This window comes from Erpetoichthys calabaricus, chromosome 1 (genome assembly GCF_900747795.2).
Source record: "Erpetoichthys calabaricus chromosome 1, fErpCal1.3, whole genome shotgun sequence".
NCBI lineage: Eukaryota > Metazoa > Chordata > Cladistia > Polypteriformes > Polypteridae > Erpetoichthys > Erpetoichthys calabaricus.
The window spans coordinates 327809786-327834665 of NC_041394.2; the positions used below are offsets into that span (position 1 = coordinate 327809786).

The 24880-nt window shown below is 42.3% G+C and overlaps 1 protein-coding gene across 1 annotated transcript in view; it reads right to left on the reverse strand.

The window, feature by feature from the left end:
* The window catches only part of LOC114663586 (zinc finger protein OZF-like), a 52123-nt gene extending 28404 nt beyond the window's left edge, over positions 1 to 23719 (reverse strand). The window contains exons 1-2 of the mRNA XM_051925891.1: positions 23290 to 23719; positions 12264 to 13613 (exon numbers count right to left, since the gene is read on the reverse strand). Of these exons, the coding sequence (XP_051781851.1) occupies positions 12264 to 13613; positions 23290 to 23638 (1699 nt within the window). The 5' untranslated portion in view covers positions 23639 to 23719. The remainder of the gene's footprint in view (positions 1 to 12263; positions 13614 to 23289) is intronic.
* Positions 23720 to 24880: the final 1161 nt, after the last annotated feature.

Sequence of the window (24880 nt, forward strand, 5' to 3'; positions counted from 1 at the left end):
TTATAATAAAAATAATAACAAAGATTTTGTTTGTTTTTGAAGAAGTGGTGGAAACACATTCACATTACTTATGGGGTCCGGACACTAAGAGATTTAGGGTGGAGGATGTTTGTGAAGGCATTTATTTGGAAAGACTGTTTAAACAAAAGACAGGGAGAAAATACGCAAAAGTATGCAGAGCAGAAGACAGGTCAGGTAGTAAGTGGCATAAGGAGAGGACTGGCTAGTGGCCGAAAGAGGGTCTGGGAGATTTAAGAGAGATTCAGGAAGTGAAGAAAATATTGTTGACTACGCTGGGAACTGGATGTGACTGTGTTTGTGGAGGGACAGAGAATTAAGGCGGGTGTTGGAGTCACGTGATCATCTCCCCTCCCATTCACCTCATTTCATTCACTTCATTTCGCTCCGACCTGAGCTCCGCAGCTGACGTGGTCTTGCCGTCCTTTCTCCTTTACTGATTTACTGTTCAGTAAGACGCGGTACGTACTGAATAGTATTTTTTCCTTTAGTGTTTCTACTTAGTGTTTCTTAGTGTTACTTTCTACTTCGTTTTTGTACTTTAGTGTTTAAAAATAAATAATAATAATTCATTACATTTATATAGCGCTTTTCTCAGTACTCAAAGCGCTAAAATAGTGAGTGATACTTAGCTGATAGCAGTGTAGAAGAAGCACAGCACAACGGAGCCGGTAGGACAGGTGGGTATGGTAGCGTCGGTGAGCGGCGATAGCAAGCAGCAGGAGGAGGAAGCAGGATTTGGATGTTCCAATACACAGCCATAAACAGTAACGCTTGGTAATTTCAGGCGTGATCGCCCCAAAGCCATAAGCCATAAGCCAGGTTAGTATGAACATCAGATCAGTTCCCGGTCGTAAGGTACTGTAAGATGAAACGGGAGCAGATCAGCATAGCAAATATAATCAGGGAGACAGATCATCCCGAGGTGCTAGATCGCCAGGTACAAAGAAATGTTCATAGGTCTCGTCTCGTGATCCACAGACACAGCTGTTCAAAGTAAAGTGGAGTCCATAAAATCTGTAAATATTAAGCCAAATCCATGCAATTCGAGTCAGCTGTATCCACGAACTATACGTACAATAAACGAAATAAAACAAGCGTAAGAAAGTGCAGAATTAAGGCGAATTTTGCGAAAAGTGTTGTTAACATGGAGGAGCGGCAACAACAAGCGTCCCATCACCTGCTATAATAAAGCAGTTTAGTAGACTTTTACTTTATCTCATTTAGTGCTCTTCCCGGCGGTGTTGCCGTTTTTTAGTGTTAGTGTCTACTTAGTGTTTGTGTTTAGTGTTATGGAAGGAGTGATCTTACCACTGTCAGATTTTGCAATGAATGAGTTGGTAAATAATGATTATTTATCAACAGATCACATGAGCAAATTCAACGAAATTTTAGCTGCGCATACAATTTTCCAACCTCAAAGGATTTTGCTAATGTGGACTCCTGACATACCTATAATGCCAATTCCACAAAATAAAGAACATATTCAAATATTACCTTCTGCAGCTACTGAACGAGTGACTCACTGGGTGTGTACCTATTATGATGGTGCTGTAATTCATGTCTATGACAGTTTAAACGCTGATAAAAAATTCAACCTCACCGAAGAGCAGCTTCGTTTCCTTCATGCTTTGTTTCCTTACAAACCTCCCATAGTTTCTGAAGACGCACAGCAACAATTAAATCATACAGATTCTGATGTATTCTCAATTGCATTTGCTGTGTGTATTTCTTTAGGTATTGACCCAAGTGATCAAGTTTTTACTATTTCTTCAATGTGAAATCACTTACAAATAATTTTTGTTACTCGACAATTGCTTCAATTCCCTGTCGAAAGTAGCCGACGGGCGACACCAGTTACAAGTATTCAGTGTGTTAAAAGACCTGTATGAAGTATGGCCACTAACACAGTCACTCATAAAAGGGAAGATGACTCGGTGCAGGACATGGGTATTCAAACTACCTTGGAAGACATGCAATCAACGAGGCGATTAAACGGATCTCAAGAGACGTCTTCTAGGTTGGAAAAAAAGCACTTGACTGCCAAAACCATATATATATATATATATATATATATATATATATATATATATATATATATATATATATATATATATATATATATATACATACATATATATATATATACACACACACACACATATATACACACACATATACATCTATACTAATAAAAGCCAAAACCCTTACTGACTCACTCATCACTAACTCTCCAACTTCCCGTGTAGGTAGAAGGCTGATATTTGGCAGGCTCATTCCTTACAGCTTACTTACAAAAGTTAAGCAGGTTTCATTTCGAAATTCTACACATAACGGTCATAACGGTCGACAACGTCTGCCATGTTAAACTTTCTTATTTATGGCCCAATCTTCACAAAATTTGGTAGGCGGCTTCCCTGCACTAACCGAAACTGATGTACGTACTTATTTCGGTGGTATGACACCACTGTCGGCCGCCATATTGAACTTTCCAACAGTCTTTGTTACTTATTGGGCCCATCTTCAAGAAATTTGGTACGCGGGTTCCCAATGCTAACTGAATCCTACTTACGTACATATATACGTCTATAGCCTGCTGGTCAGTCAACACTCTGAATCCTCCAGGCACTCCTGAGTATAATCTAATTTTGAAGGTTGGGGCACCAATAATGTTACTGAGAAACTTACAGCCACCGAAACTTTGTAACGGCACGAGACTTCAGGTCACATTCCTGCAAAAGAACCTAATTGAGGCAACTATTTTTACTGACGGTGGCTCACCGGAGAGAGTTTTTATTCCTCGTATCCCCATTTCAATTCAAACGCCTCCGATTTCCAGTAAGGCTCTGCTTCACAATGACAATTAATAAGTCTCAGCAACAGACCCTACAAAAGGTTGCCATTGATTTGAGGCAAGATTGCTTTTCATATGGCCAACTATACATTGCTTGCTCAAGAGTAAGTTTAGCGCACAGCTTGGTCATATTACAACCGGAGGGGCGAACTGACAACGTGGTATACAAAGAGATCCTTAACAAATAATTATTGGTACACTTTATTGGTATTGGTTTATTATTTAAAATTTTAAAGCAGTACTTTGCCGCTGTGAAGCGCGGGTATTTTGTTAGTTTATTTATAAAAGCACCTTTAAAACAACAGAGGTTGCACCAAAGTGCTGTACAAAGAAGGATTCAAATAAACACAACACAAACAATCATGCAGAAGCAGATTAATAAAGCATCCAATTTTAACATCCACCACAACCCATTATACATAGCAAAAGGTGGAAGAAAATAAGCAGGTCTTAAGCCGACTTTTAAAAACCTCGATAGAAGATGAAGACCTGATGTGGAAAGGCAAGTCATTCCAAAGTCTGGGAGCAACAACTGAGAAAGCTCAGTCTTCCCTTGACTTCAGCCGAGATCTTGACACTACAAGCAGTAGTTGACCAGATGACCTCAGTGCTCTCGGTGCCACGTAGGGGTGAAGGAGGTCACAGATATATTTTGGAGTGAGACCATGCAAGACTTTAAAAACAAATGACAAGATTTTAAAGTCAATGCGACACCCCGCCGGTAGCCAGTGGAGAGTGGGGCTAAAATGGGGGAGATGTGATCCTCTTTTCTCGACCCAATTAAGAACCTCGCTGCTGCATTTTCAACCAGCTGAAGGCACGACAGAGCAGATTTTGGCAGACCCACATATAAGGAATTGCAATAATCGAGCCGAGATGTAATAAAGGCATGGATGACCGTATCCAAGTCCTTCTGTGATAGAAATGATTTTAGTTTAGAAATTTGCCTCATTTGGTAGAAACTGGACTTTAGTACCATGGAGATTTGGTTTTCAAAAGATGACACCTCAGTTTCTGACCTCATTATGAATCATTGCTGCCAAGGAGGCTAACTGAGTGCTGATTTCAACTGCAGATGTGGTAGGACCGAAAATAATGACCACTGTTTTATTTTCGTTTAATTGTAAGAAATTTTGTGCCATCTGATATTTAATGTCCTCAAAGTATTTCAACAGCTTTTTACAGATGAACTTTGAGGTACAGTTGCGTATTATCAGCATGACAATGACGTGCTACATCACATTTGTAAAAGATGGCTCTCAAGGGGAGCAGATAAAGGGACAATAAATAGAAGGGGAGCCAGGATAGAACCTTGTGGGACGCCTTGTGTGAGAAGAGCCGGCTGAGAGAAATTCCCATCTATGTTAACAGACATAGATCTACACAGCCTTGAATGCCTACTTCATCCTCAAGCTGTTATAACAGGACTCCATGGTCCACTGTGTCAAATGCAGCACTGAGATCCAAAGTAAGACTAAAGATTGCAGAAGAGCCCGAGTCCAAAGTTAATCGAATATCATTTGTCACCTTCAGCAAAGCCGATTCAGTACTCTGAAGTTTTTTAAAACCTGACTGAAACACATCACATACATCGCTATCCTCCAGATATGAAAGTAACTGTAAGTTTGTTGCAGTAGAGGACCATACAGGATGGATATGTCTGAACAGTGGGAAGGTGTCGTTAAGGATAGGGCATTAGAAATTATAAGGAGACGTGCAGAGGATTTTGCCGCAGCGGCCAGGGTGGAGCAAGAGAAGAATAAAGAACAGGGAGAAATTCTAGCTGTTCTGGCTTTGGAAACCGTCACACACGTGCACATGGGAGGCAGCTAAAGGGCTTGAGTAGTGACAGTTCCGGGACATACCGGGATGTGGCAGAGTGCACTGACTTCTTCTCCCTTGCCTGCAGACCATTCACGGGAGATCCCACCTGGTCCCCTTGACGTCACTTCCGGGACCGAGCCAATGGAAGGAGACCTTGCCGGCTCCGGCCCCTGTGATGTCACGTCCGGGTTCGCACCAATGACAGAAGACCTTCATGAGCCCGACCCCTTTGACTTCACTTCCTGTCTTCCCCTTTAAAAGTCTCCACCTTTTCCCTGTTCCCTCAGTTCTGTTTTGGACTCGGTTTTGTGCACATCAGTGCTGAATTCATATTTGCTCGACTTTGCAGCCAGGAAATTAATTACACAGGTGGCTGCCCCAAACCTTTTCACGACTCTTATGTCTGCTTTTTGTGACAAGATAAAGAAGGAAAAAGCAAAAAGGGGACATAAATAGGATGGATTTGGAGTTACCCAGTTCCCCTCAGTTAGAGCCTCCTCCTTACAATGTACCGAGGCTGCAGGCAGCCATGAGTAGGGGGGTGAGCCAGATTTGGATGATGGTGCTGGTGTTTGTATGCATCCCATGGAATTGTGGCCTGCGAAATCTGAAAAAAGCCCTTCTGCTCCTCCTGTAGTAGCTCAGTATGCTTTGGTTCAAATGCCAAATCCTTAATTTAACGCTCAAGTGGCTGTGTCAGCACAAACCTACCTTTAACTTCCCAAATCATAAGCCCCAAACTACTTCCCAAACCGTAAGCCCCAAACTGCTACAACTACTACTACCTTTACCTTCCCAAATCCTTTTGGAGTCTTTTCCCATTCTGCTCATTGACCGTTTCTCCTTTCTAATTAACGCACACGATCTTCTGTTTCCATTGATTCCCTTACTTTAGCAGATAGTTAGCTGGTATTTCTCTGCTGGATTCCATGGCTTTCATGGCACCTCCCTTAGCTGTAAATGCATGATCTGGTCCACAGATGCAGCACTACATGACGCCTTCAGCTAGCTACAGGATTGTAATCTTCGCCCTTCGTTGTTTTTCCTTGGCAGATCGTCACGTGGTGACCTTCTCTCACTGTACAGTTGCTTCACTGCTGGATCAGAGTGGCCAGTTTTTGAAATCCTGTATAATAAACCCCCATTGTGCATTTCTCCTCTCATCTTTCATACAGTTAGATCTTTAACAAGCCTAACCAAGTGATGTCAGCCTATTACAGTAAAGGCCACTCTGTGAGGTTAGTCATTAATCTCTTTGACGTTTACACCGAGCGTCTCTCAGGCTTGGAGTTCAGTGTAAAGACGCTTAGGCCTGAGTGTCTCTCAGATTGATCTCTACTGTTCCTACATATGTAGTGTTAGGCCTGAACAGCGCTCAGGATGGTATTCTGCTGCCATCTAGTGGTAAGATAACATCAGGCGGCAGAAAATCAGGAACACTTCTTATCAAGGTCTCACGGATTCTCAAGGATGAGAATCAGCACCTCCAAATCCGAGACCATGGTCCTCAGCCGGAAAAGGGTGGAGTGCCCTCTCAGGGTTGGTAGCGAGATCCTGCCCCAAGTGGAGGAGTTCAAGTATCTCGGGGTCTTGTTCACGAGTGAGGGAAGAATGGAGCGTGAGATCGACAGGCGGATCGGTGCGGCGTTCGCAGTAATGCGGGCGCTGCATCGGTCTGTCGTGGTGAAAAAGGAGCTGAGCCGCAAGGCGAAGCTCTCAATTTACCAGTCGATCTATGTTCCTACCCTCACCTATGGTCATGAGCTATGGGTAGTGACCGAAAGAACTAGATCGCGAATACAAGCGGCTGAAATGAGTTTCCTCCGCAGGGTGTCTGGGCTTTCCCTTAAAGATAGGGTGAGAAGCTCAGTCATCCGGGAGGGGCTCAGAGTAGAGCCGCTGCTCCTCCGCATCGAGAGGAGTCAGATGAGGTGGCCTGGGCATCTGATCAGGATGCCTCCTGGACGCCTCCCTGGTGAGGTGTTCCGGGCACGTCTAATCGGGAGGAGGCCCCGGGGAAGACCCAGGACTCTCTGGAGGGACTATGTCTCTCGGCTGGCCTGGGAACGCCTTGGGATTCTCCCGGAAGAGCTAGAAGAAGTGGACGGGGAGAGGGAAGTCTGGGCATCTCTGCTCAAGCTGCTGCCCCCGCGACCCGACCTCGGATAAGCGGGAGACAATGGATGGATGGACTTCTTATCAATATTCACGAGCTGCGGTGGGCTGACGCCCTGCCCGGGGTTTGTTTCCTGCCTTGCGCCCTGTGTTGGCTGTGATTGGCTCCAGCAGACCCCCGTGACCCTGTGGTTAGGATATAGCGGGTTGGATAATGGATGGATGGATGGAATATTCACGAGTGGGGCAGAGCTTTCAATCCAAATACACAACGGCGTGTAGACGAGAAGCTGTAATAACAAATTCAGTTCAAACTGAAACTCAACCCACATCTGAAAGGAGTTCTGGGACTAAATGCACGTATCAAAATAAAAGTTCCATTCCGTCTGGCAAACTGCACATAAAAAAGAAATGAAATAACATGAGCAGAAGACATTTTTGATAAACTGATGGATTTAAGTCCCAGGAGTGCATTAATGTGAGTTCCAGCATTAAAGGGAGACAGATTTGGATTCTATATGCCCTTCAAACGAGATTGAGCTACGCTAATTGAAAGCTTTCCATCAGTCCTGCTCAGGATTGTGGGCAAGAAAGGGACATCGTCTCTTTAAATTAGCGGGATTCTCAGTTTTGAATGAAAGGGTTTTCAAACACGTTCAGAACACTTTTACTTTGTCGGAGGTCAGATAAACTACACTGACCACTAATTCACACCGAAAGCATCGCTTACAGAAAGCGCTCCTCCGTCACGTTCACGGCGTATTTAAAAGAGGAAATCAAAAGAACAGCCTTTGTAGTTGGTCCAAAAATGTTTAAAATAATTTCTCAACATTTGTGTGTGAGTTATGTGGTGAATGTTTGGAAATTTCATTTTTATTTTTAGTCTGGATTGTTTGTTCAGCAAGTGAATTAAGCTATCTAACTATGAAAGTTGTGGATATTACACATATAGTGCCTTCATGTTGAATTAAACTTATAAATATGTTAATCTCAGTATCTATGAAACTGTTAAGGTAGGCAGTGCCATCTTTGGAGGGGTTGAAGAAGTGACTCATTTAACAGAACAGAAGGTTGCTGGGTGCCAGTAATATTCGGTGCCACCAGATGCCATTCCAGGATGTGCCACTCCATTATGTGGTGCACCCATAGAAGTGCATGAGAGCTAAGAGGGCAATGCCAGCTGCCCTCGGGCATCTGAAGGAGTAGAGGTGGTGGTGAGTGGTCTTGACAGGAGATCAAACGTGTTGTGCCCACCTGAGTTTGGCTGTGATAATTTGTGTGTTTCATAAATCACTTCCCGTAGTTTAAGGCTACACAAACCCTTCTCTCTACATGGTACCCTTATAACTGTCTGGAAAATGAAGGAATTGCCACATCTGAATCTGTCCATATTTGGATTTAGGAAAAAAAAAATAGTACTCTTTCCAATACAAGACTTGAAGTCATCCCTTATTGACACGCGTGGATTGCCTTTCTGTCTGTAACACCAGATACCACAAACTTGAATTCTAAAAAGCAAAAGATTAGAACATTAGAACAATTGAGACAAGAACAGACCATTCAGCCCAACAAAGCTCACCAGTCCTACCCACTGAATTCTTCTAAACAAACATCAAGCCGAGTTTTGAAAGCCCTAACTGTCCCTAACTCACACTACTTGGTAGTTTATTCCAAGGTCCTCTGTGTGATGAAAAACTTCCTAATGTTTGTGTGAAATTTACCCTTAACAAGTTTCCAACTGTGTCCCCGTGTTCTTGATGAACTCATTTTACAATAACAGTCTCGATCCACTGCATTAATTCCTTTCATAATTTGAAACACTTCAATCAGGTCACCCCTTAACCTTCTTGTGCTTAAACTGTAAAGGCTCAGCTCTTTTAATCTTTCTTTATAACTCATCCCCTGTAGCCCTGGAATTAGCCCAGTTGCTCTTCTCTGGACTTTTTCTAGCACTGCTATGTCCTCCTTGTAGCCTGGAGACCAAACTTACACCCAGTACTCCAGATGAGGCCTCCTTTTTGTCCACCTGTAGGTGTTTTTGGGTAGGCAGGGATGGACAATCAGAAACTCCACATAACGTTTGACTTTGGCTGTGCAGTTATTAAAGCCCAACTCCACAAGGACGTGCCCAGTTTGACTGTTGATTTGCAGTACGTGTTGGCTATTGGAGAGGCCTGACAATTAGGACTTTGGTGTGGAAGTTCTGAGAACAAAACCGACTCTCAAATAGCTGTTGCCAGATTTGTCAGTGCATCAGTCGCAGAGCCAGTAAAGTTAATACACTGTACATGTCATTGGGAACAGCCTCAAAAATAATGGCAGCCTTAGGCACTCGTGCACAAACTTCAACAAAGTGGCGGCCTGCCGAAGTCACCCACGGGGACAGACAGACACTTCATAGGATCAGCAGCTAAATGTCACCAAACTACAACCTGAAAACTGAGCACAGAACTGAATCAGCCCTACGACAAACTGAACCCGGTGAGCTTCACAACGGTGGAATTTATAGGCTGCCATTCTGGAAACTGCTTACTGCATGTCCAAGGCCAACACACAAAACCTGATGGAAGGAACACGAAACCTGGAGAGCTGAGCAATGGAACACGTCAGATGGTCTCAGGAGTGATCTGTCACCACATCTCCTGCACTCAGTCTGGTTTACATTTGGAGACGGCCAAAGAAGGTCTTCGATACACAATGGCAGTTGATGGTGGAGGGGTTTGTAATGGTTGGGCAGTGGGGCATGGAAGTCAGTCGGGCAAATGATTCCTCTGCATGGACATAAAGCAGCTAAATAACAGATAGAAAGAAATGTACTACATGATAGATAAATATTTGTGAAAGGCACTATATAATGGATGGATGGATAGACAGCCAGCCAGAAATGTACTACATATTAGATAAATACATGTGAAAGGCACTATATAATGGATGGATAGACAGATAGAAATGTACTACATATCAGATAGATAAATATATGTGAAAGGCACTATATAATGGATAGAGGGACAGACAGATCTTTATTTGTCCCAAGGGGATATTTAGCTGTTACAGGCGTTCAAAATAGAAAACAACAATATAACTGCCTACCTCCAGCCTGACACCCCACCCTGCCTAAAACACACAGAGGTATAGGTAAAAAGCAAGAAAAGCTTCTGACTTGGCCAAAGATAAAAAGCGCAGTGCCAGTCCCAGTGTGGTGTTCGTTATACATGCACACTGCCATTGGTATAAAGGAGCCCCCATCGTGTTTCTTGACACCCTTCTTTGAGTAATTCATTGTGTGAAAGTCCTCGGTGTTGGTGTGTCACAGAGAGGATGTGCAGCATTGTTCATGATGGCACTCAGTTTTGTCTTCATTCTCTCCTCCCTGCAGTGGGTCGACAGCACATCCTATAACTGAGTTGTCACAACTGATAACCACACATCAAGTGACACCATTTGGAGTCGACATTGCTGGTGATTCCTTTCTCAGCCAGCACAAGCCCATTTTGGACTCAGTTTTTACTACTCAATACTGTAGAAATATATTTTAAATACATGCGTTTTATCTGCTAATATATGTAATTGCATTGTTGTATATTTTTAATATGATTGGTAAAAAAAAAATTTACTTAACAAAAATGAGTACCCGTCTCTTCAACAAAGTAAATAAACAATTCAAAATGCTCCCACCCCCTAAAGAGTTATCTAAACGTCCCAGACTGTTGTGCCACGTGTACGTTTTCGAATTTGTTTGTGCCGTACTCGTTGACGTGAGGGCAATAGAATGACGGCAGAAGCCATCGTCTAGGTGAATACTTGACACTTCTGATGCCATCATCATCAGCCTCAGTACAGAGGAAGAACAGAACCTTAGAAACATGCAGCCATTATCAGTTTATCTTTTCTGTCTGTTAGCTGTAGCAAATGTAATCAAGGTGAAAACACACTGCTTCAGCAAAGTCCACCACGAGAAGAGATCATGAGAACTTCAGTAGTCGGGAGCTCCAGCGCTGTGAGTGCGTGGTACCCGTTTGCATTTCTTGTCTCATCTTAGCTTTCTCGGAGGGGCACATTTCTCTTTAAGGGTTTGTGTGGTGCATTGCCATCACGCATTAGTCATGGGGAGTTCTTCCATTCCTACTGCTGTATATCTCTGGAATATGCCATGAGGGTCCAGCAAGTCCTCCATTGTACCCAGCAGTGCCCTTTGTTTGTTGATTCTTATGAATGAGGCTAGTCTAGACAGGCCTGGTACAACTGGCACAATTTGGTGGTATTGCTCCACGTTATAGATTTGTGATTCTTAGCATTGAAGTAGTCATGTCAGGAGTTGTCCAGTGGTTTATCTTCTGTGCTGTCTGATTTTTTGACAATGAATTCTAATTTACTAGCATCATAATATTTATATATATATAACATATATATATTCTGTTTGCAAGGACTGGTGTGCCTAATGTCATTCTAACTTCTCCATTATCGGTTATTCTGTCCCAAGTGTGGTTCCAATGTCTACATGGTGTTGGCATATTGCACGTGTGGTTTTTATTTTTTTTAAGATTTTCCAAGGCAGAACATTCTGGAAGCTTTCATATTTTGGATACACACATCACCGAGCCACTTTGCTCTCAATGGTCATTCAGCACAGGACAAATCCTGAGCACCCGTGATTAAATGGTTATTTTCAGCTCTCAGCTCACCCCTGTGCCACCAGCCACTAGTCAGTTGTTGTTGATTCACATAGTACTGAAGTAGGACACTGCACTGCTTCTACCTGCATAAAAAGGTGCTGGTGGGCTTCAGCCATACCTTTATTTCTCCAGAAGGGTTGAACAAGCAATACACTGGAGGCTGTTGTGGGCTTTTTGTGTCCATGATGGACTCCTTTCGTACAAGTTGATCCTGCCAGCACATCAGCTAAGCCTGAGCAGTTCTCAGAGGGCCCTGCCACCATGAACTTGACTGTTGTACAATAAGTGATGTGCACACAGTAATCTTCTTGTTTTCTAGATCTTTGTGAAGTCATTGTCTGCTCCCAGAGTTGTATCATAAGATGGGTATTCTTATGGGATGAATTTTGTTGCATGATATCAGATAACTGCCAAGGATCATCTTTGTTCTATGGACGCATGTTTTTGCAGATTACATTGATGTCTTGAGGTTTGTTTCTTCATCTTTACTTTCTCTTTAACAAAATGTCTCCATACTTTCTTGTACACACACAGTTAAGAAAGGAATGAATCTCATGCTTTAGTCACGGCTGTTCTGCTGTAGCTCTTACTCCCTTAGCTTTGCAGCGACGGCTTGGCCTGGCACCAGTACTGTTTTCAGTAACACTTCTGTTTGTAATTTATATCAAATTATGGCAAGTGGTAGGATGGCAAGATGGGCCCAAAAGTTTCTTTTTAATTGTCCTATAGCTGACAGTACAACTGGCACTATTTCTGTTGTTTTGTTCCACATTTTTCTTCTGTGTGGACTAATGTGTGTTTCTGAAGTCTGCTCAAGACAGAGAATCCTTTGCCACATTCAGAACAGCAATGTGGTTTCTCCCCAGTATGAATCCTTCTGTGAGTTTGAAGATGGCCTATTTGTGAGAATCGCTTCCCACACTGAGAACAACTGTATGGCTTCTCTCCTGTATGAATTCTTGTGTGGGTCTGAAGACGGCTACCATCAGAGAATCGCTTGCCACATTCAGGACAGCCATATGGCTTCTCTCCAGTGTGAATTCTAGCGTGGGTCTTAAGTTGACTTACTTGTGAGAATCGTTTACCACATTCAGAACAGCTATATGGCTTTTCTCCAGTGTGAATTCTTGAGTGAGTCTGAAGATAGCTACTGTCGTAGAATTGTTTACCACATTCAGAACAGCCATATGGTTTCTCCCCAGTGTGAATTCTTGTGTGTGTCTTAAGATGGCTTATTTGTGAAAACAACTTTCCACATTCAGAACAGCTGTATGGTTTCTCTCCAGTATGAACTCTGGTGTGAGTCTGAAGATGGCTACCATTGGAAAATTGTTTGCCACACTCAGAGCAGCAATAGGGTTTCTCTCCAGTATGAATTCTTGAGTGTGTCTTAAGATGACATATGCGTGAAAATCGTTTCCCACATTCAGAACAGTTGTACGGTTTCTCTCCCGTGTGAATTCTTGCGTGGGTCTTAAGATTACTTACTTGTGAAAATTTTTTGCCACATTCAGGACAGTTATATGGTTTCTCCCCTGTGTGGATTCTTCTGTGGGTCTGAAGAAGGCCACTGCAAGAGAATTGTCGGCCACATTCAGGACAACTATATGGTTTCTCTCCAGTGTGAATTCTCGTGTGTCTCTGAAAATGGCTCTTGTTGGAAAATAGCTTACCACATTCCGAACAGCAATATGGACTCTCTCCAGCGTGAATTTTAGAGTGAATCTTTAGGCCGCTACTATGGGAGAATTGTTTACCACATTCAGGACAGCAAAAGGGCTTCTCGCCTGTGTGAATTCTTAAGTGTACATTAAGATTGCTCTTATTGGAGAATAGCTTGCCACATTCAGAACAGCAGTAGGGCTTTTGTTTTGTAGAACTCCACTGTTGACTTTTACAGTTAGATTTATGCTTCCACCCTTTTCTGCGCTCTTGGCAGGTACTTGTTTTTTGCGCCTGTTGCTTGTTGATGGCACCTGTCCTGGTTTTTTTCATAGACGTTGCAGAGTTTGATTCCAAAGGAGCTGGTAACACACTCTCCAATCCAGATGTAGATTTCTGCACTTTTTCATCAGACGCTGCATGCTGTCCTCTGTTCTGCAGGGAGAAACTGCCACTGTCCTGGAAATCTGAAAAAACAGAAATGTAAAATTTAAGCATGTTTTAAATAAATAAAACATTCAGCAAATGAGATAAATGGCGAGTGTAAAATAGCTTATTCTTAATCAGATACATTCACATAAAAGCAATGCCACACTTCACATTCATTTTGTTGGGAACACATTCCCATTCTTCACTGCTTTATACATTTGTGCTACTTAGCATACCAATAAAACAAGAAGCAGCCAGAGGACACCACTTTGGTTCAAGTACCATTAACAAGAAAGCACTGGCTCAAATGATACAACCTTTCTGTGAAAAGCCTAAGCAAATGAAACAAACAGCAGTGAAAACGGCATTTAAATCAGACAATTTGCAAATATTGCTCTGTGTATTTTAACAACTCATCATATGCAGAGTCACTGCAGCCAAACAGAAGGAGTACTCCCAGACAGGAAATGGACTAGATCAGGTGGTACATTTTACAATAGTATGAATCCCATTTATTATTATACAGAAATTTCTTTTGAATTCATTTTAAAAACTTTATTTTCATAATATTTTATTTACTTAAGGCCTGTGTAGATTGTACTTATAAAACAAATTTTCCCACTGCTTTTAGAAGTCATGACATGCCATCTGTTATAGCAAGTTTATTTTTGCCAGACACTTTACAGTTTATGCATGGCTGAAAAAGACTGGATGGGGTTATGAAAAAAGTAATGTGACAATTACTACACAAAATGGTTTATTTACTATGAGGATTTGAGTTTGGCAATTTAACCCAAAGACTCCAAGAGGGATGGATGCAAGTCCACTTATCTTACAGCTTTGAAGCCTGGCAGGTTTCAGTGATGTGAACTGTTGTGTTAGTCAGTCATGTATTGTTTAGCCTTCAGGCGCTCAAGCACGCGGTTAGGATCAGGCTTTGGTTTGGTTTTATTTTATTTTACAAGTCCCCTTTTGCGAAGGTTTGAGGTAGACAGAGATGTATAGAGAGAAATTATAATATTTGCTGCTAATGATCCACAAAGGGAGAGAAAGAGTCACGTATCAAAGTAGTTTTTATTCCTGAGCTTTCAGCCCCTGCCAGGGGCCTTCATCAGAGGGTAACTTAACAAGAGAATCAAAGGCAATATATAGCAAACTTAGGTGGTGATGGAGGTGGGGTGGTGTGGTGGGGGCCGGTTGGAGCCTGGTCAGTGTGTGTATATACGTGTGGGGGGGTACTGGTCATAAAGTATTATTTATTATGAATATGTTCTTAAGTTTGCATATGCTGGGTTATGTCCAAATGTCTGTTAATGGCGTTTTCGTCCGATAGCCAAGATTCAGCCAGCTCTCTGGCACTTTTAGTATTGGCCTTAAATGTTACTCATACATTGTCCCAGTTAAATGTATGTCCTGTTGATTTTGTATACGTATAGATCGGTGATCGCGAGTCCTTCCTTCTAACGGCACTGCAATGTTCCTTAATACACCCCACCTGGTACACACTTCCTTAATACAGAGTGTCTGAAGGGACAGCACACATCCTGGCAAAATCAGGTATCAGACTAGCACACAAGCCTGCGAACAATCTACGCACGGTCCTTTTTAATGCTAAAAACAAGAAATTCACGGCAGAAACACGAAACGCAGTTTATAGCATTCCATGCTGTTCTTGCCCAGCGGTGTACGTAGGACAAACTTCAAAAAGAATCATAACACGTACACAGGAACATCGCAATGCCGTCAGAAGGAAGAACTCACGATCACTGATCTACACGTATACTAAATCAACAGGACATACTGTACATACAACTGGGACAATGTACAAGTAACTTTACAACCAATCCCCCATAAAACATACACACACACTGACCTAGCTCCAACCGCCCCCCACCACCCCACCTTCATCACCACCTAAGTTTTGCTATATATTGCCTTTGACTCTTGCATGTCTAAGCATTATCCTCTGATGAAGGCCCCTGGCAGGGGCTGAAAGCTCAGGAATAAAAACTACTTTATGATACGTGATTCATTTTCTCCCTTTGTGGATCTCCAGCTACAAATATGCAAACCGTATCACAGACCTTCGCCTCCATCCATTTATTATATAATATATACATACATACATACAGTGATACCTTAACATACCAGTTTAATTCATTCCGTGACCGAGCTTGTAAGTCAAAATACTCTTATCTCAAAACAATTTTCCCCATTGAATGAATTGAAATGTCATTAATCTGTCCCAGACTCCCAAAAAACACTACAATTTTTTTGTTACGTTTTTAAATAAGAAAAATATACTTATAAATAACGAATATTATATAAAAACACAATACAATAGAATGTACTGCAATAAACTGGTTTTATTAAGTACAGTATGTACAGCATTTACTTTGGAGATCAGACGAGTTGAAGATGCTGATGGAGGTGGTGGAGAAAGGCTGAACTGAATGTTATTCACTAATTTTTGCCCTTTTCGCCGCACCTTCCTTACTTTCAACAACAGGGGTTTTCGAAAAATACTTGTCCAATGAGGTCTATTTCATCCTCCCTTTCAGAATGTTTCTAAAATGAGTCATGCAAGTATCATTAAATAGCGCAGTCGTGCGCCCAGTTGAAACTTTTTCTGGGTGTTTCTTTTGAATAAAGTCTGAAAGTTTCTCCCACATTCCAAACATTTCCTTTATCTCACTTGTAGAGATAACTTCCTCCACGTCACTTATTTCTTGCAAAACCTCCGTGTGCTGCTGTGTCTGTAGCTCCTTTGAGCTCATCAAGGAGCACTCTGAAGAACTGACAACGGAGGAGCTATTGATGTCATCTTCATCCATGTCCATGCCCATGGTCTTGCCGAGGGATACAATCTCCTCCATCACTGCTGCTTTGGATTCAAGTCTTTCAAATTCCATTTCAGACAAAACCTCAGGCCACAGCTTCTTCCACGCAGAGGTCAATGTCCCCTTTGTAACACTCTGCCAGGCCAAATCGATAATTCTGAGGCATATCACAATGTTATAGTGGTCCTTCCAGAACTCTCGAAGGGTGAGGTTTGTGCTCTCCGTCACTTCAAAGCAGCAGCGGAACAGGGGCTTGGTGAAGAGCTTTTTAAAATTAGAAATCACCTGCTGGTCCATAGGCTGCAAGATAGGGGTGGTGTTGGGTGGAAGGTAGAGAACCTTTATAAACCTGAACTCTTCGAGGATGTCATCTTCAAGGTTAGGTGGGTGAGCAGGCGCATTGTCCAGGACGAGAAGGGCTTGCAGAGGTAGGTTATTTTCCTGGAGATACTTTTTAACGTCAGGACCAAGGACCAAATTCATCAACTCCACAAAGAACTGGCTGGTGACCCACACCCTTGGGTTTGCCCTCCACATAACCTGCAGTATTTCTTTCATAATCTTTTGTGACTTAAAGGCTCTGGGGTTTTCTGAATGATAAACGAGCAGTGACTTAATCTTGCAGTCGCCGCTTGCATTGGCGCACAGTGCGAGGGTTAGCATGTCCTTCATGGGTTTGTGGCCAGGCATCCTCTTCTCCTCTGCTGTTATATAAGTCCTCCTTGGCATCTTCTTCCAGAAGAGTCCTGTCTCATCACAATTGAAGACTTGCAGGGGGATGTATCCTTTGGCCGCTATAACTCCTGCAAAAGTTTTGAGGTAATCCTCAGCTGCCTTTATATCCTCGCTCACTGCCTCACCATGCCTGACAATGGAGTGAATGCCGGTCCTCTTTTTAAAATTCTCGAACCAGCCCCGACTGGCTTTAAACAGCTCGCCCAATACCTCATCTGTTGAAGTGCCTGGGGTCTGTTGCTGCAAATCAGTGTAAATCGCTCGTGCCTTCTCGCAGATTATAGCCTCCGTCACGGTATCTCCTGTGAGCTGCTTCTCCGTCAACCACACAATCAGCAGCTTCTCCATATTTTCATGGATAGATGTCCGCTGCTTAGAAATGATTTTAAACGCCCTTGGCTGGCGTTATAGCCTTTATCGAGTCCTTCTGCTTCAGTATGGTGCAGACGCTAGTACTGCTTCGCCAAATCGACTACACGCACACGTTGGTCATGTTTTTCTATAATTTCTTTCTTTAATTCAATGGACATCATCCGCTTCTTCTTCTCTGCACTGTCCTTTGCACTCACTTTCTTCGGACCCATAGTTGGAAAAACAAAGCTTTGCAAAATAACTGCGAGCACAACACTGAAGTTTCCACTGCGAGCTAACTGCTTAAAGTAAACGAGTGAGTCACGGGATGTTGGGGCATTCACTGTGGCGAGCTGCACGTGCTAGCGGTGGGCTGGGGTATCTGAAGCTGGCTCGTAACCCAAACTTTAGCTCTCAACTCAAAGCAAAAAATTGGCCAAGAGACTGCTCATATCTCAAAAAACTCGTTAGTTGGGACACTCGTAAGTCAAGGTATCACTGTGTGTGTGTGTGTGTGTGTGTGTGTGTATATATATATATATATATATATATATTATAAACAAGCTACCCTCAGAGTCCAGAGCCACAATCATAACATAACAGGCACCTTCAGAGCAACAGCAAGTTAACATTTGTAAATCTTTTTTTTTTTTTTAATTTTACTGAATTCGTTAAAATCAAATAAATCAACCCCCACCCCTGCTAAATCTGTTTTCTTTTTTATCTGAACAGAAACATTTTCTTTTATCAGGCAGCAGTATAAACAGTTGTATGCTCAGTAGCAACTCTTTGAAGGTGAATAATTTTTTCCAAAAAACTCAGTTTTCACAAAGCAATGGTTTCACACACAAATCAACATAAGAAGTCTGTTGCTGCCTGCTGTTGGCGCTTGTGGAAGCAGCAGCTGCGCGGAGGGCAGCTCGACGGCCAGCAGGAATACACGGTGGGCTGGCGGTCTTTGTGAGACGGGTGCGCGTGGGTGGCAGTTGAAGTGAGACGCAATATGATTTGTACCTCCTGTCATCATAAGTGTCTGTCCTCCCAGGCGAACGTTGCCATAGGTGGATCAGCTACACGAACGTGTTGAGCACCACGATCAGCTGATGCCGGTAGCTCACTTTTGTTTTCGATCTACATCTCCAGATCACTTGCATCAAAATCGATTCAGGGATAATATGAAAAAAGTCATCCATGGATTATTTTGCTTTGAGCATTCACATTGGTATCTCTCCACATGTCATTTTAGAAGCTGTTTGCTCTTCGCTACTCATGCACGCGCAGGGAATCGAGGTCAAATCAACAAAGCTAACTTCCTTCCTGCAAAAGCGTATCGAAAAGCGCTGTAACAACAAAATCACTGATCTCTATCGATCGCTTGTGAAGCTGAGGCTTTCACAATAATAATAATAATAACAACAACAAACTGCATCAACGTGCGATAAAATAATTGTCGGCGTTAATTAATTAATGCATTAAAATGATAACGCATTAACTTGTCCAGCCCTAAAATAAATATATTCATTTACACACACACACACACACACACACAGTGGAACCTCGGGTCATGACCGTAATTCACTCCAAAACTCTGGTCGCAACCCGAACTAATTGCCCCCATAAGATTGTATGTAAATACAATTAATCCATTCCAGACCATACGAACTGTATGTAAATATATTTTTTAAAAGATTTTTAAGCACAAAAAATAGTTAATTATACCATAGAATGCACAGCATAATAGTAAACTAAATGTAAAAACATTGAATAACACTCAGAAACCCTTGAACAGGGTGGCACGGTGGTGCAGTGGTAGCGCTGCTGCCTCGCAGTTAGGAGATCCGGGTTCGCTTCCCGGGTCCACCCTGCGTGGAGTTTGCATGTTCTCCCCGTGTCTGCGTGGGTTTCCTCCGGGCGCTCCGGTTTCCTCCCACAGTCCAAAGACATGCAGGTTAGGTGGATTGGTGATTCTAAATTGGCCCTAGTGTGTGTTTGGTGTGTGGGTGTGTTTGTGTGTGTGTGTCCTGCGGTGGGTTGGCACTCTGCCCGGGATTGGTTCCCTGCCTTGTGCCCTGTGTTGGCTGGGATTGGCTCCAGCAGACCCCCGTGACCCTGTGTTCGGATTCAGCGGGTTGGAAAATGGATGGATGGATGGAACCCTTGAACAGAGAAAACTAACATTGCAAGAGTTCATGCTACAGCGCTACGCACCGCTCGCTAAAAACACTTTTTTTTTTTTTTTAAAATGAGCTTTAAGCACAGGGAAAAAAATGAAAATTTTAAAAATCCTTAGTTTATACAAAAACTAACCTTGCATGAGGTTAATAATTTCTCTCTTTAATTTAATTTAAATTTTCTTCAAAACTTTTTTCACCAACACTGCCACTCTTCACTTGCTTAGAGGCCATGGTTAATTGCAAAATTAATCCAAAAGCACATGAAATAGAGCACAAAGAGTTCACAGTGAATGCACGCACGTCTGACCGAGAACAATGTACAGGGAGAGACTGAACACATGCGGAAATAATTGGCACATACGAAGCGGAAAGGAAAGTGGGTGACTGCCGGTGTTTTTGTTCGCCACCCAAGTGTGTGGTCATGAACAGATGCAAAAGCTTGGTGAACTTTTTGATCGTAACCCGATTTCTACGTGTTCAGAGACGTTCAGAACCAGAGGTTTTACTGTGTATAGAGTCATGGATCATTTTTTTCATTTATTTATTTGTAGTTTTATTTTCAAAGTGGGTGCATCTACGAGAATGTAATTTTCCTTTTTTTCTGGTGCCATTGCAGTGATGCGACGGGTGGCTGTCAGGGGGTTATGTGCCAGAGGCCAAGTTATATGAAATCATCAGCACAGCATATGAAAGCTGGTTTGCACTGTGACACTTTATCCATTACCGTGGCCTCAATTAAAAAGTTTCAGTTGTGCTTTTCTTATTGCTTACTTTTTGATGTCTTGCTCTCCGTTTTGTGAATTTGCTTTTGTTTAGCGCTTTGGCTTTGATGTTTTGTGTAGAACAGTATTGGTTACAACCTTGGGCTATTATAAAACATCTCTCGATTTCAAATCTTAACAAACTGCTTTTCTTCCAAATTACGTGTCATTAAATCAACATTTTTTTGTTATATAAATGTGTATACTTAAAATTTGATTGCATATGTTGACCACGGAAAGAGAGTCTTACATAATGGGGGCAGATTCAGAATGGCAGAACACAGACATCCAAAGAGAGGTGCTCATTTATTTTATGATTGATTCGGAGTATAATGGGGATGATGTGTGGTGAGGTGACCAGCAGGTCTTTCCTTGACCTTTTCAGTCAGCGCAATTGGAAATATTTCTCTAAAATTTTAACAAGACGTTTGACTATAATGGAGACTAAAATATTCTCAGAAATGGTGAGAAATTAAGGACTGCATATAATGCATTTGTCTTTTGAAACTTACTTTGTTAATGCTCTTTTAGTGTTGTTTCACTTTATTTTACTCTGTTTTATGATAATTGTCTGCACAAGTTCTTGAAAATAAGGAAACGGACTGCTGGCAGTAAAAAGACTAAAGCATTGTAAGTGCAGTTTTAAGGATACAGGTATTTTACTGATAAGAACTGCTGTGTTTTCTTCAGTAAGATATATGGCTTTATGATGTGCTGCTGACTGGTTTCACAAGAGCACTAAACTATAACCCCATTAAACCCCCGTTTCTAATCTGCTGCTTCTGAATGCAAACCAACACTAATGATGCTTCAGAAGTGTGGAGACAACAGGATGACAAGTGCAGCTGGCTTTTACAAACACATCTTAGATATCTGAGCTCGTCTCCCGGGAAGAAAGCAGGGAGGTTGGTAACAGGCAAAGAGGAGTTATGACATTAGTGTGACATAAAACTGCAGTCTGCAAGAAATTAATTTGTGCATTTAAAGAATTTGAATTTAATTAAAAGAATCTTTTAATTTAGAAGTCTCCCAAAATCATTTCCCAAGGTGAAACATTTGGTGCTGTGTGGCAGCGAGGAGAGTCCTTCAGTTTGTTAGTGTGATCAAACATTGGCAGTAAGGACAATTCCATTTAGTCTATCGAGCTCAATCAGTAACTTCTTCTCATCATTCTACCAGTGTTGTTATAGCGAATAGGGCAACCAACCACCTTCACTCCAAAGCACATCCAGAATGCTCATCTGCAGTTGCGCGGGAGCAGAGTACATTCGTCAACTCGTTCATCCATTTTCTTAACTTAGAGATGCTTCCAGATTTCTGTTTTAGACGCAGTGCCTCTAATCACAAGTTTTATTTACACAAAAGCATTAAGCTTACACAACGCCTCCTTTAAATCTCTTTAGCTGTTCAGAGGTGGGCTGAACACACCCCAAGGAGACGGGGTAGCTCCTCCAAAATGCTCCTCTTAAAACGGTGATACAATGGGAAACTAATACCATTTTTTACCTCCTCTTTGCTCGATCAGCTGCTGGCTTGCTGCTGCTGCTGCCCTGCCACGTGATCTGCATCTCGCGCAGCGCTTCCAACATTTAAAAGCCTGTACAGCAGCTGTCCTACTCTTTGTCTCGTTACCTTGTCTCTCTTCTCCCTCAGACATCCTCTGCTCCTGTTGGGGGTCCCGCTCCCGAGGCACGCCCCTATGAAGAGGAAGACTTTCTATTCTTTTCATTGAGAGACGGAACTGTCCCCTCCGACTACACAGAGAGCTCGATTCACTCCTGAAAGAGACTTATGTTTGTTTGAAGTGTTTCTGTCTCTAAAATCTCCTGTGTGTATTTGTGCAACTCTGTGACCCAAGCATGACATCTAAAGAATTAGCTCTCCTCTCTGCTGCAAGGCTCTAACTCGGGGCCTGGGGATTGCAGTGAAGCTAAAGGCCATGTGGCTGCAGTGGCCAGTCAGCTCTTAAGACAGTGAGGGTGCCTTCTTTGGCAGCAGCAGCAGGATCGCCGACAGCTTGAATTAATCCACAATTCATCCTTTTTGTTTATATTCTCCTGGATTCTAGTTAGGTATCTAGATGTTGATCTGCAGAACGGATACGTTTAGAATATACTGTACATGAAGGAATGCTCCAATATTTCTCCAGCCCTAATTCATGTAGCAGTCATGTTAGCATTTTCATTGAAAATGCCTGAGACACACATCTCCCAAACGTGGCTATTATTTAATTACATGCCAGTCAATATTACTATTTTAGGTGGGTAACAAGGAGCAGCACAATGCATCGTCCTGGAGTTCATATCCCACACTGTCTGTGTGGAGTCTGCATATTCTCTCCATGTCTGTGTAAGTCTTCCTCCAAAATTACCTGTTTTATAATTAGGGAAGCATGCCATCTATTATAGTAAATGTTATTACTTTTAAAAAAAATTATAAATAACCTAATGGGAAGATTAGGCTAACGGGTGACGCTGAACTGGACCAGTGAGTGTGGGCATCACAATGGACTGGTATCTTGTTCTTGGGGGGGTGGTTTGGAGGGTTCCGCTTTGTTCCCAGTACTACTAGGGTATCCTGCAGCTACCCTATGACCCTAGACTGGATTTAGCAGGCCTGAGAAAGTCAAATCAAAATATTTTAGAATATATGACCCCCAAACTAGCGTAGTGTTCAATTCAAATGTTTACATTGTACTTGTAAATAAACAGAACTCTTCAATTTAAAAATTCTTTTGTATACTTCACAAAAAAAATGTGCAGAACATTTCAAAGTTTTGAATAAACTGTACGTGAGCTCATTTCAGAGAAACAACACTTCTAAGACTTGCCTGTATTATAATTTGACACTTACTTTCCTCAGAATGATCCTTCAGTGCTCTCCTTGGTGACATGTCCTTAACGTTCTCGATGTCAGGTATCGCTAACTCAGACTTCACACTGTCAGCATGCTGCTCAATAGACCAGGGTCTACTCGGTGACATATCTCCACTATGACTCCCAGAATCCAACATAAACTTATCTTCTTTGACATCATCTGTGCCTTCATGTTTCTGTACATCAGGACTGATGATCTCCTCTTTAATGCCCAGAGATCCCCATTCACAGTCCTCCTCCTCCTTAATGCGCAGACTTGCTTGGTGATGGTGGGTGGGTCCCCATTCACAGTCCTCTTCTTTAATGTCCACGGCCCTTTTCTCCATGTTTTTTTTATGGGATCAGCCTGTCACGTCTCCTCCTTCATTTATATCTAAGCATGTCCAGAAAGTGTCCCTTTTTTGAGTCTGTCTGTGAAAAAAGAAGGGTTACATTTCATCAGACCAAAAAGATTCAAACGTATTTCACTTTTTATTGCAAGTACCTGTTACGTTAAGTTGACTCATATAGATCACAGAAAACACCCTATAAAACATTTAAAGGAATTTATCACAGTTTGTAATGAAGAAGGGGCCGGAGTTGCCTCAGAAGCTTGTATATTGCAATCTTTCTTGTTAGCCAATAAAAGGGGTCATTTTGCTCGACTTCTCACTACATCTATAATGGTTAACACGGTACAACACACTAGTACAGAACTGGACAGTTTGATATCCATGGCAGAGCGAAGGGCGCTCAGCAGGCACCTATCAATTATGGAGAATCCACTGCATCCACTAAACAGTATAATCTCCATACAGAGGAGCAGCTTCAGCGACAGACTGCTGTCACTGTCCTGCTCCACTGACAGACTGAGGAGATCGTTCCTCCCCTACACTATGTGACTCTTCAATTCCACCCGGGGAGGTAAACGTTAACATTATACAGAGTTATTGACGGTCTGTATAACTGCATTGTTATCACTCTTTAAGTTAATATTGTTCTTTATCAGTATGCTGCTGCTGGAGTATGTGAATTTCCCCTTGGAATTAATAAAGTATCTATCTATCTACTACACACCTTGTATTAAATTGGCAAGGGTAAAAAACGTGTGTAGTGGTGGAAAAATCGAAAGGAAAGCCCTTCATAGCTCTACACAAGCAGAATTCATTAAGTGGCACGGACACCACATTGTTTAAAAGTCACAGTGTACCCTGGCCACCCCTATACTTCATGGATGTGTAAATCACTTTATATTAACTGCATTTTTATCACAACATAATGGTGACAGACTATAATGTGGCATCTGGAGCAAACAAGAACTAGTGCTGCCAGGACAATACGAGAAACGTCTTCTTAACCCAGGATTAAAAGCAATAAGTCACGTGTCTCAGCAGAGACCTCCAAAGTCACCATTGGTCCAGTCCTGCAATTAAGGCCCCAGTATAACAGATTGTAGGATACAAAAGCAGCGATTGGATTGAGGGAGATCATCGGGAGTAAGCTGCTTCAAGTCTTGTGGTTCTTCTAGGCACAACAACCAGACAAGGGTGCATGAGAGAGGCCCCCTCGTCACCACCGTCCAGCCGTGC